The following is a 12,852-nucleotide window of genomic DNA, read 5'->3' as shown; positions in this document are numbered from 1 at the left end:
CAAAAACAGCCTTTTTCCACCTTAGAAACATTGCAAAGCTACGTAATATGCTATCAGTTTCTGATGCAGAAAAGTTAGTTCATGCATTCATGACCTCGAGACTGGATTACTGTAATGCTTTATTAGCTGGTTGTCCTGCATCCTCAATAAACAAGCTACAGTTAGTCCAAAATGCCGCCGCTAGAGTTCTTACGAGATCAAGAAAATATGATCATATAACACCGATTTTATCATCACTGCATTGGTTACCTATAAAGTTCCGTATTAATTACAAGGTATTGCTACTGACCTATAAAGCCCTAAACGGCTTAGCTCCAGTCTATTTAACGGATCTTCTATCACCCTATAATCCATCGCGCTCTTTAAGATCACTAAATTCAAGGCTTTTGGTCATACCTAGGATATCCAGAACCTCCAAAGGAGGGAGAGCATTCTCACATTTGGCTCCAAAACTCTGGAATAGTCTTCCTGATACTGTTCGTTGCTCAGACTCGCTCTCCCAGTTTAAAACTAGATTAAAGTCGCATCTCTTCAGCCAGGCATTCATATAATCCTACAGTTCAAACTACAATCCGGCCTCTATCCAATGCCAGAGGAGAACTGGCCCCCGACTGAGCCTGGGTTCTCCCAAGGTTTTTTTTCTCCATTAGGTCACCTGATGGAGTTTTAGGACACCATTAGGTCACTTGATGGAGTTTTTCGGTTCCTTGCCACTGTTGCCTTTGGCTTGCTCAGTTGGGGATATTTTGGGGATATTTAATTTAATTTGATCAATCAATAAATTCCTCTTGAAACAAACTTTGTTGTATTATTTTAATTTAATACTGTGAAGCTGCTTTGATACAATCTGTATTGTGAAAAGCGCTATACAAATAAACTTGACTTGACTTGACTTGACTTGACTTCTGTCCTGATTTCTTCGAGGTGAGGGTCTATGAGCGGGTAAATGTCGTTTTTCAGATATTTCTGCTCTGACAGCAGTGTGTGTTAGAAATCAGAAATGGTGAGAGAACATTGCTTTTTTCGTCTTCAAACCAAACTTGGGTCTTCAGCCTAAGCTTAAATCCCGTCTGGCTAGTGCGCTTCCCATAATGTTCCCGCGTTAGGTCAGTAGGCGGAGAGTAGACGGTCTCTTGTTCAAACACATTCGACCACATGAGGGTTTACACCACTAAAGCAATCCAGTCCAATGCCTTTTTTGACTACCTCTGGAAGTGGTCGAAAGTGGACAAGCTCAAACTGTTTAGGCCCCGTTTACTCCTGTATTTAGCATCATCCACTTGTGATCAGATTGACAAAAACACATCTTAATACCAGGTGTGAACATGGCCTAAATGTAAATAACTTTTGTTTTCCGTCAGGCCCTGCACACGTCTGAATGACATGTTGAAATGCCACTGTATTCATCTGTCCTGTGAGTCATTATGTTCACAGTCATACACCGAATACCTAATTGTGAATACAAAAGCATTGTGTGACAGCGGTTACAGCTGGCATGTCAGGAATGGAGCGCGACACACCTGAACACAGCAGCAATGATGAGTCGAGAGACGTAACTTCAGGAGCGTCAGTTTATTCTGTCTCCTTCAACCTTCACGGCCAGTGCGTTTAAAGTGCAGAGTCATTTTCACAGCTTCAGTACAAACATTACATTACAAGAAACCAGAATCTGGACAAAGAAAACATGGAAAATATAAATATATCTGGAAAACAAAAAAGGAGACCTCATTGAAACAGACAAGCGATGACATAAACTCATCCGGCTCAAAACACAACACAAGTCGTTGGCAAGGCTAGCGTAAAACAAAGGCACAGCGATGTCGAGAGGTAAAGCACGGTCACGTCCGCCACAAACTCTTTCTCAGTGCAGACACAGACTCATGCTGTACGTGACCTGAGCTGGACTTCTAGAAGCATTACAAGCTAGACTACATGATTTAAGTGCTCGTTCTGTCATGAAGAAGTGGTCCTGCTCCAGGACTGCAGTCGGACGCCTGAGCAGCACCTCGCAGAACACCATATCAAGCAGCATTTGGTGCTTACAGAAACAATGGACTCATTATCAATTCTGTATAATGGCTTACACAGCAATATGGCTTTTTATTAGTGGCAATACTGATAGTACTGATATCAGATCATCAGGGCTTAAAGTCAACATGAAATCCAAATTGACCCTATATTTACTATCTTAATACAGCACGATATTTCAAAGAACAGCACTCGTCTTCCTCATAATGTAGTAACTTGTTTTTTCTCTTTAATTGGATGTCAATGGAGGAGAGGCGTCAGTACGCTGCTTTTATGAGGAAATAGCTTATCATTTAATGAACCGACAGGCAATCTACAACAAGTTTTCTTTTAACATTATTTTTGGATTGATCTATTTTTAGAATGAAAAAATGCTGTTCTTTGAGAGAATTCATGGTCAATTTAGCGACAGGAACGGCCAGTGATGGACTAGCCGTGTTTCCATTACCCTTCAAATTGCTCAAATTGAAATTGCGAATTGAAAATACGGCCAATGGAAACACGTCAATCTCACAAAAATTCCCACATATCGCTAAAGTTTTTACGCTCGCATGAGGAGGTTTTTCAGGGAATTCGAAAAAGGAATATTTCACAAAACTGCAATGGAAACGCGCATCTAGTCACCTGACGTACGTAACAGTCGATCACTCTTTAAAGAAGACGCGGTGTGTTTGGACAGAAGACGAGACTGAGTTCTTCATAAACTCATAAAAGACTAAAGTATTACGGGAATACTGGATTGTAAACCACAAAGAAATGCCACAACTGATCAAGAGCTTGAAGCAGAAACTCCTCATCTGTGCCGCTCTCAGTAGAAGTGTCTGTCCTTGCCATTAATGCTGGGATACACACTCCATTAAAAATAATGTCTAGTGCGGCGGTCGAGATATACGTAAACCTTCCAACATCCGTCGCCATGATTTTTGGAATGAGGAAAAAATTACGTATTAGTTGCATAACATCGATTAATGGAAACGCTGTGATTTCGCACTAGATTTTTATTGAAATTTTGAAAATATCGCAAACGTTTGGGCAAATCTGTAAAGGAAACGCGGCCACTGTCACACATCTGAAAGAAATTCGCTGATGTCAAGGCTGTAATGTGATTGGTTATCAAGGTTCACGTGGTCCAAGTTGGCCGTTACGCTTTCTCTAATTGCACAGCCTAATGTCTCCCAATAATAAGACCTGAAATCGCCTCCTATACCTCTAAACACTATACGTAGTGGACGTTATCGAGTTCGAGATCAATCGATGGAGCTGCTAGTTTGCTCAGTTTCAAATGATTATTAAACAGCACAAACTGTGCAAAAGCGTCAGCTTCCGGAGAGTCTGAATTCACTCACTCGTCTTCATTCACTCTTCAACTGGACTATATTAGAGTAATGCAGGGAACAGTGAATGAGGGTATAGGAGGCGATGTCCTGAAGACCACGATTAGCTGGTTCAGGAGTGTTTAATTCGGGCGAGAGCTAAACCGATCTATTTGGACGACGTCAAAATCGTACCGATAGTGAACGCAGTCGTCCAGTTCTGGTTAAAGCCAAGTTTGACAGTATGGACGGCAGATGCTGCTTCATGTTGACTTCAGCGGCAGCCTGTGATTGAGAAACAGGGGTCACAGGTCACATGTTTTCTGAGTGTTACGAATGTGCTGCTCAGGAGACGCGGCATCAGGGGCCAAACGACACAGAAGGCTCCATCAGTGACGTGCATTCATACAATCACCAACCAAACAACCCAAAGAAACCAAAAGGCTCGAGCGGCAGACGCTGTCTTCCATAGTGCAAATGAAATCATCAAAACATTTTATAAAAGAGAAAATAGTGGTTCAATTCAAAAAGAGAGAAGAAGAGGCTGTGTTTTTTGTCTTTTTTTTTTCAGTCTGTACACGTGCTTTCCTGGCGATCCTCCGTTGTGTTTTTATAATGACATTTGTTCACCGTGATGAGAATAGCTGGACTGGTAGCGGAGGACATCGAGAGAAGATATTTACACCAGCAGTGTTGTAAACTCAAAGACACAGGACCCGAAACCCACCGTCCCGCGTGAGGGTCTAAGATCAGGCTCTGGGAATAAACTCGACCCAGATCATGACTAATAGTGGCGAGCGCTTCATCCGACCATAAAGCGCAGGAAATCTGTCTCAGCATCTTTCACCCCAAAAATCAAGAAGGAAATCCATTTAGCAAAAGATCCCTGTGAAGATTTTTCAGATTTTATATTGAAATCCACATAAATTACATTCATTTCATCACGTACCAACATGATGTTCATTTACTTTACAATTTAACTCTTTCCCCTCCATTGGTTTTCCGTGTTTTCACTGTTATAAGGTAGGGGGCGCTATTACACATCTTCTGAAAGAGCGTTGAATCTCCGGATCAAAACACAGGCGGGATGCAGGAACAAGCGATAGCATATGTAAGCAGATGCATGTGTAAAATAACGCGATCATCAACATTAAACACACATAAATCAAAACTGCGTAATGTTACTGAACGAAACTTCGACCCAGGACGAGCTCTAGGACTGTGAAGCTTTGAGGGTGTTGATGAACTCGATCTACTCCATCTGTGTTTGATCATCGTCCTGAATCTGATCCAGATGTAGTCTTTGACAAAAACACGTTTTTCTCAGTTTTTTGCTTAATTTTGCTTTTTTATGAAACTTACCAACATTCAAATGTTGATAAAATGAATGCATGAAGCTAGAATAAAACGTGTTTTTGTTTAAAAGCAGAGGGTCTGTTCTTTCTTTTGATATATTGCATGTTCAGATATTCATACAACAAATTATTCTGGGGGCAAACTTGAAACTCTTGTGAAAATGATCAAAAACGCTGGCGGGGAAAGAGTTAAATAAGAACTTTTTTTAGGGGGGGATTTTGGGGTAAAAGAGGACAGTAAATGAGTTGATCTGACCCAGTGTATCATGTTTTTTACGTGTGTTTGTGCCACGGAAAGTTGATTATTTTCCTGGTGCTCAGGTGAAAAGTACGCCAGTGCGGAATAAGTATATAAAATAATGTCAAACATTTACAATATGTACTATAACTGTATTTACACTGCGGGAAACATGAGGAATATTAGTGAAGCTTGACGTGTGACACGAGGAAGATGTGCAGGGGTCCGTTCAGGTCTCATTACCAGCACACGGCCGTTCCCTGAAGAACAAAGACCTCGGATACTTGCATCATCTGGACGAGACGTGAACGCACCACCAGAACCGTGTGAAGAACATCACATTAAGCCACAACAGACATGCATTATGACTGATGAAGCTGTGCTTGTGAGGTGACGTTTTCAAGCTGGAATCATCAAGTCCAGACCGAAGCCTTTCAAGCCAGTGGCGGGACGTTATGTTGAGGGTGTCATCTGATGCTTGTATCTCCAGAAACATGGTGCCTTCAGGCCCGCAGGCCACGACCGCAGACGTCCAGTGAGGGAGCGTCCTCCAGTAGATCTGCTCAGCGTGAGGATCGGCCCTCTTCTCCGCGTCACTCGGGCTGCTCCGGGTGTGTGTGCAGCCCGTTCTTCCCGCTGGAGTGTTTCTGCCGGAAGTCTTGATGAATGACCTCGAGCTCGGAGACCAGATGCAGACCCATCTCCAGATGCATCTTCAGGTTCTCCAGCCACGACTCCAGCTTCACAAACGCAGGCCTGAGGGAGAAGCACAGCCATTATAACAGGCCCACATTCAGTGGACTTGATGGACTAGTTAGTTCAAATAAGCAGTGTGTCATATCTATAATACCATTACAGGAATATTCAGGGTTTGAAATGAACTTTTTCACTCACTGGCCAATTTGCCTAATACATTTTTAAGTTACCGGCCATTCAGAACTTCTACAAGCCAAAAAAAGAAAGAAAGAAATTAACCAGATTAACTACGTCATAGCTTGTATATACATTCTAAAATGTGGATTTCATACATTCATTTCTTATTCAAACTAAATCCTGTCATCCAGCATCTCCTCCCTTCCTCTTTCATCCTCATCACCAGAAATGTGTTTTAGTTGGACAGATCAATACAGTACAAAGAACATTAAAAAAAAGGACGTTGGAAAATAATGTTCTTTCTGTTAACCAAATGCTTTTTAATATTCGCTATTGCTTCAATGCAAATGAACAAGTGCACCGTTATTTGTTGCGTAGTGACGAGTGTGTTCAAGTAAGCCAGATATGCGCTGTATTTAATACATCATGATGACTCATGACTTGAGTATTTGCGCTAAATCTGCACAGATTTGACTTACACACAAACTTCCCCAGCTAAGGGAGTAAACATGCGTAACACGCCAGATTGGCTCGTGATCTGACAGCGTCCCCCGCCACAGCTGATGTTTACCCACATGTGGCGGGTGTTAATTTCAAACCCTGGTAATATTGTTCCCCTTTGCTTTCATTCATTTACTATGTCATAGAATGCAGCTGTCATGGATGCTACTAATATTTATGATCTGTGCAAATGTGAGGCGTATGATAAGCATGTCCTAACCGTTTCTCTGCGTCCAGATCGCAGCAGAGCACCGCCACGGGGAAGAAAGAGGCCGGACAGTCCGACGGGCAGTAATCGTCCAGAAAGCCTTTCACGTTCAGCCCGAAATCCATGGCCCGGGGCAGGTAGTCGGGATCGGCGTTGACTCGCCCTATAATCTGAGGCAGAGCAGAGAGTTTGATGTAAGACAGAGGAAGTGAGGTCAGGTTTCCTCTCAGTTTTACACGTTAAAAGCGGCAGGCTTCCCTAAACCCACACCACACACCCAACCACTGCTTCCTCTGGCCGTCCTTCAGTAATGACGGGCTGCTGTCCTGCTTTAAACTGGTGCTGCTGTATGTGGTAACAGTGTTTCCCATTAAAAGAGAAATCCCTGGAAGTTGATGTGGAGGAAGCAGTTATTTTGAACTTTAACAGCCTGTGATTATTCCCTCAGATCAGTCCTGAAACACTCACCTCGCACAGCATGATGCCGAAGGAGAAGATGTCCACCTTCTCATCATAGCTCTTTCCTGAGACACACAAACAGCAGAACATCAGTCTCGCACGTCTCCCATAAAACCCAGTGAAAACACGACTTCACCCCGATACTCGCACTCTGTTCTGACAATCTGATGTGGCATTTTAACACCGATCGTGTCTGCATCGATTAACCTGCAAGTTGAGGTTATCATATTTAATAATGTTAAATTAATGTTTTTGTAGATATTTTCTACCTTGAAAATTTTTGATTTTTCTTTTTTAAATATCAACTATGATGAGTGCACTGACATTTATTCAAGGTGTAAGCAAAGAATTTAATTACTTTTTATATCTAAGAGACATTAAAGAAAAAAACAAACTTGATCACAAGGATTACACTTCTAAGAACATTAATAAATATCTAGTTCAGTCATGAAGCTCTAGAGGCCGCTGTCTGATCGGTCCGTCACATACAGTCTGTGACACCGCATGGCTCAAAGCTGATTGGCCTCTGCTGATCCTGCAGCCAATGAGATCACTTGCTCAACAATATATTTATATATTATAAAATGATAAACCTAATATTCCAGCCTTTCGAACATGTTTAAGAAACATGTTTTATCAGCTCAATGAATAATTCTAGATACCTTTTTATCTGAATCAAAGTTTCTAGAATGCACATTAGCTTATTTTCCATTAACTGGGTAAAATTTACAACAGCGCATAAAAATGTGGTCCGAGTTTCACAAACAAAAACCACAGACAGACTGAATGGAAATGTAAATCCACTCTCTGTCAGTAGGTGGCGCTGGTGGAACAACAGAAGTAGTTTAGAAATAGCGGTTTCCCTGGTAACCTCTGTAAACACAGCAGCGCTGCACTTATAAACACTACACATCACACAGAGGAAAGATGAAGAGAAAGTGCCATCAAAACTCTTCTCAGGGCAGTCAGTTCCCTTCAGAGAAACATTCAGAGAATTCATTCAGACTTTAATTCAGAGAATTCCCTCAGTTGTAAAGGTTGCAAAAAAAAACCAACGTTTCATGCCGTGTCGTTTTTCAAATCCTGCCAATCAAATACGGTGTTAATGATGATTGAAATATTTAACTGTAATACTAATCGCTGAAAATTGCATCGTGTTTTATCGTCAAACTGGTAACCGTTTCATCCCTAACCCTCGAACAACAGTGAGCTTGTCCACCAAGACCGAATACATTAACATGCTAAAACTATTTTGAAATCTTCTTTTCTATGAAATATGATTCCACGACCTTTTTGTACAGTTCAATCATGATTTACACAGAATAATACATTATTAAAGAAGAAAATTCGGTTCAATCAAAACGTGACCAGTGTAATGAAAGAAGCGGACTCTCACCGTGAATCATCTCCGGAGCCATCCAGTACGGGTTTCCCACCACAGTGTATCTCTTTCTCCTGTCGGCTTTCTTGACGCCCGGGATCTGTCCGGACACCAGTTTGTCCTGGATCTTGTCCTCCACCATGAGCCGGGACAGTCCGAAGTCCGCCACAACAACACTGTTATTCTGTCAGAGCAGGGAACTACTTACAAATCTGCCATTGTACATGAACAAAGACTAATCCTAATCAGCTGAAGCTGTGCTGATCTACACACGCAAAAAACAGTCATGCTTTATTCATGATTTGCTTTGCTGTAGTTGCTGTGTTTTGCCTTTGCACAGTAGCATGACACATGATGGCACGCGATCCTAGACCAAATTCTCATTTTATAACCACTGATGTCACGCTTTAAATGGGCATTTTCTTAAACCAGAGCGATCTATGTTCTGTCAAATGCTCTGCCTGTCTTTAGTGTTTCGCTTCCGAACCCTTAAAGTCCCCCTGTGGTGAAACTCCAGCTTTTAATGTTGTTTATGTGTCTATGTGGTGTTTTTAATATGCTTTAAGTCAAACCATGTGTAAATTCATAAGTCGACACCATTGCTGAGTATTTCCTCCTTAAAACTGCAGTGAACCAAAGACAGTCTCAAACACACGCTTTGAAATCGCTGGTGTTTCTGACGTCACAAACTACCTTGTAACCAATCAGATCAACGTGTGATCGTCAACCAGTGGATCTCTGAGCTGAGTGAGTGAGTGGAGGCGGGGCTCATTTGCATATTCATAGAACTGCGTATACTAAATGAGGTGAGGGTGCCGAGTTACATTCAAGACATTTTAAGAAATTTTTCAAGGAATAAAACGCTTAAATATGTCATTTTGGTGATCAAAGATGAGTTTTAAGGGATAAAATGATTGATTACAGGGGGACTTTAAAGCTCTCAATGTGATCCTGCATTATACAAGTCAAAAGCAATCGAAAGCAATGCAATACAGAAAGCTTGTTCTCTTCATTCTCAACATGCAAACAAAACCATGTGATGCTGGAACCAGCTTTAGAAAAGCCTGTGATGTCACTCACCTCTCTGACCAGACAGTTGTGTGAGTTGAGATCTCGATGGATGATGTTCATGGAGTGCAGGTAGGCCTGGGTCAGTGAAGGAGATGTTAAAATGCTGCCCTCTACAGTCATTCACAGGACTCAACACAGTCTAACACCAGATCTGAACAGGTTTAAAGAACTGGTCCCCCCTACACTTGCTGACTTTGTCAATGGTTACAGATTAAAACTGGGAATCACAACAGAAACATGAGGCTTGTTTCTCTGAGACCGTGTGTGTTCTAGAATCAAAACATTTCTGATATCATCATCATCGGACTAGATGGAACCAGAGTCTGAAGTCTGTGTCGTTCACACACTGATTTTCTGTTGACAGAAAATCTGCTGACAACAAATCGAGGCAAAAACTAAACAATATATATTTTTTAAAGTTATACTTCAGGTTCTGTGACTATTCACCACTTATATTATTATCATTATTATTATTGTCAGGTTTTCCTTTCCATTTTTTTCTTTTTCAGTGTTTTCTGGAATTATTTATTTTTGGTAGTTATTATAATAATATACCGTGTATTATAAACTAAAACATGAATATGTGATAATTTATAGTTTATTTCCGTTTTGGAGTCCAAACAATATTACTTTAGTTTGTTTTCCTAAACAGGAACAATTTGAATGTACTTTTCTTTAACAAAACTAACAGTTTCACCAGTTCTTCAGCTTTTTCACATTTCAAGCACATAAATATAAACGTAAAATACTGTGGACATCTGTGACACTGGCGTGAGGCAGAAGAGGGCGGTGATGAGCGTCTCACTCACCATCCCAGAGGCGATGTCCTTGGCAAAACTCACTCTCTGATTCCATGGATAGTTACTGTCCTGCACACAGAAGACACACACACTGTGAGAATGAGCTGATACTCATGCAGTCTCACTGTCTGACAGCAGGTGGCGCTCGTGAGCAGCAGAAATATAGCGTTACACACCATAAGGTATAAACACTGTCATAATTCATCAATAGTAGATCAGAAGCAATCGCTTGGCATTAATGTGCAGTACTAGTGACTGACACACACACACACACACACACACACACACACACACACACACACACACACACACACACACACACACACACACACACACACACACACACACACACACACACACACACACACACACACACACACACACACACACCATGTTCTTGATGATGTCTCTCAGTGTTCCTCCTTTGATGTACTCCGCGATGAAGTTGAGCCGTTTGTCTTTGTAAAGCACGCCGATAAACTTCAGCACGTTGGGATGGTCCAAACACCTCATCACCTTCACCTGAACACACACACACACACACACCGTCACAGAACGCGTCAGCAATGTTCACAAACGTGCTTACAATCAATAAACTCAAATCACACACAACTGAAGTAACTTTCAGAAGCTCCTGATCTTTCCTGTCACATGTGCAATAGCGTAATCCTTCACGAAATGTTCATTAAGGTTTTTATGGTGTTGGATTCGGTTCCACTGAACCGAGGAGTGTTCAAGGGCCCGCGATGGCTGTGTGTGTGTGTGTGTGTGTGTGTGTGTGTGTGTGCTGTTTCTCTCCTCAGATGAACCGGCGTGAACACCAGCTGCACTGAGACCTCATCTTAAGCACAAGTGTACAGCAAAGTCATCGAAACAGAGAATTATGGGAGCTAACCATAAACGAATCGCAGACAAACGAGTGCTGGCTGACGTCACAGAGTCTTTCAGCTGGTGGAGCTGCAGTGTTCTCCTCGTTTAACCCCTGAGCCTGCTGGGTAAATGTTCAACACTCACACTCCATCTGTCCTGCTCACCTCTTTGAGGAAGGTCATCTGTGTTTCCTCATCGAAGCGAATGAGTTCCTTCATCACCATCACCTCGCCCGTCTCTCTGTGAGTCACCTGACGGGTGTGAGAACACAAATGAGCTGAATGATGACACTGTCTGCTTTCCAAGCCTCCACAGAGTACAGTAACATCAGCTGTATATGAGCACTACTTCAGCTGAGCTCTCAGAAGCTCTCAGGACACCAGTGTTTTCATGCTTTAACTGACACATGACATCAGACTTAATGAGCGGATCTGGTGAACCCTACGCTATGGGGAAAACATGTCTCCACAGAGATGCCAATATACAAAATCCTTGTCAGGACATTATCTGGTCCCCATGAGGAAAACAGCTCATAAATCATATCAAGTAATGTTTTTTTTTTTTTTTATGTAAAAACACAGGAAGTTGTGTGTGATGGGCAGGTTTAGGGGTAGAGTTAGTGTAAGGACAGAGAATATACAGTTTGGACACTATAGAAACCATTATGTCAATGGAGACTCCCCATAAAACATGAAAACACCACATGTGTGTGTGACAGAGAGAGAGAGTGTGTGTGTGTGTGTGTGTGCATGTGAGAGAGAAGAATGAGAGTGTGTGTATGCGTGATTGAGTGTGTGTGAGAGTGAGAGTGAGTGTGTGCATGATTGAGTGTGTGTGAGAGTGAGTGAGTGAGTGAGTGAGTGAGTGAGTGAGTGAGTGAGTGAGTGAGTGAGTGAGTGAGTGTGTGTGTGTGTGTGTGTGTGTGTGTGTGTGTGTGTGTGTGTGTGTGTGTGTGTGTGTGTGTGTGTGTGTGTGTGTGTGTGTGTGTGTGTGTGTGTGTGTGTGTGTGTGAGTGAGGCAGTGTGTGCGTGCGTGCGTGCGTGAGTGAGTGAGTGAGTGAGTGAGTGAGTGAGTGAGTGAGTGAGTGAGTGAGTGTGAGTGAGTGAGTGAGTGAGTGAGTGAGTGAGTGAGTGAGTGAGTGAGTGAGTGAGTGAGTGAGTGAGTGAGTGAGTGAGTGCGTGAGTGAGTGAGTGAGTGAGTGAGTGAGTGAGTGAGTGAGTGAGTGAGTGCGTGAGTGTGTGCGTGAGTGAGTGAGTGAGTGAGTGCGTGAGTGTGTGTGTGTGTGCGTGAGTGATAGGGCTGTCAAAATTGCTCAAAAATGACGTTCGAATATTCCCTCTAAAAAACACACGAATATTCGAACTATTCGAACATCTGGTTGCGCATTTTTTCAATGACGCGCATTACGTCAATAACAGGACAAATTAATACAAAGAGACATACATAACTTGTATAGGTAGTTAATTTAAGTTTAAACATATTTTACAATGTATTACCAACACAAAACCAAGTAAATAAACTAATGGCCAAGACCGCAGACCTCAGTCTCGCTCACTCGCAGGCACTCTCTCTCTCTCTCGCGCCCTCGCGCTCACGCTCTCTCTGCTCATAATAACGGTTTAAATGAACAACAATAAGCACATGTTGAGTGCTGATCAAGAGTTTTGTGCAAGCAATTTAAGGTCGCGACTCTTGCCCCAAATATAGCAGGCTTCATTCAGTGATTGAAACAAATGTATTAACATTAATTTAAGT

At 42.2% G+C, this 12,852-nt stretch overlaps 1 protein-coding gene across 5 annotated transcripts in view; it reads right to left on the bottom strand.

Annotated features, from left to right (window-relative positions):
* Positions 1 to 1,557: 1,557 nt before the first annotated feature.
* limk1a (LIM domain kinase 1a) overlaps positions 1,558 to 12,852 on the bottom strand; it is a 75,979-nt gene continuing 64,684 nt past the window's right edge. For all 5 annotated transcript variants that reach the window (XM_082181120.1, XM_082181122.1, XM_082181121.1 and 2 more), the window contains 8 exons: positions 11,262 to 11,348; positions 10,618 to 10,749; positions 10,237 to 10,296; positions 9,437 to 9,502; positions 8,372 to 8,540; positions 6,985 to 7,040; positions 6,529 to 6,686; positions 1,558 to 5,690 (listed from right to left, as the gene is read on the bottom strand). In XM_082181120.1, the coding sequence (XP_082037246.1) occupies positions 5,528 to 5,690; positions 6,529 to 6,686; positions 6,985 to 7,040; positions 8,372 to 8,540; positions 9,437 to 9,502; positions 10,237 to 10,296; positions 10,618 to 10,749; positions 11,262 to 11,348 (891 nt within the window). In that variant the 3' untranslated portion in view covers positions 1,558 to 5,527. The remainder of the gene's footprint in view (positions 5,691 to 6,528; positions 6,687 to 6,984; positions 7,041 to 8,371; positions 8,541 to 9,436; positions 9,503 to 10,236; positions 10,297 to 10,617; positions 10,750 to 11,261; positions 11,349 to 12,852) is intronic.

The sequence above is a fragment of the Leuciscus leuciscus genome, assembly GCF_965113295.1.
Source record: "Leuciscus leuciscus genome assembly, chromosome: 9".
NCBI classification, from domain to species: Eukaryota; Metazoa; Chordata; class Actinopteri; order Cypriniformes; family Leuciscidae; genus Leuciscus; species Leuciscus leuciscus.
This window is presented reverse-complemented; position numbering and strand designations above follow the sequence as displayed.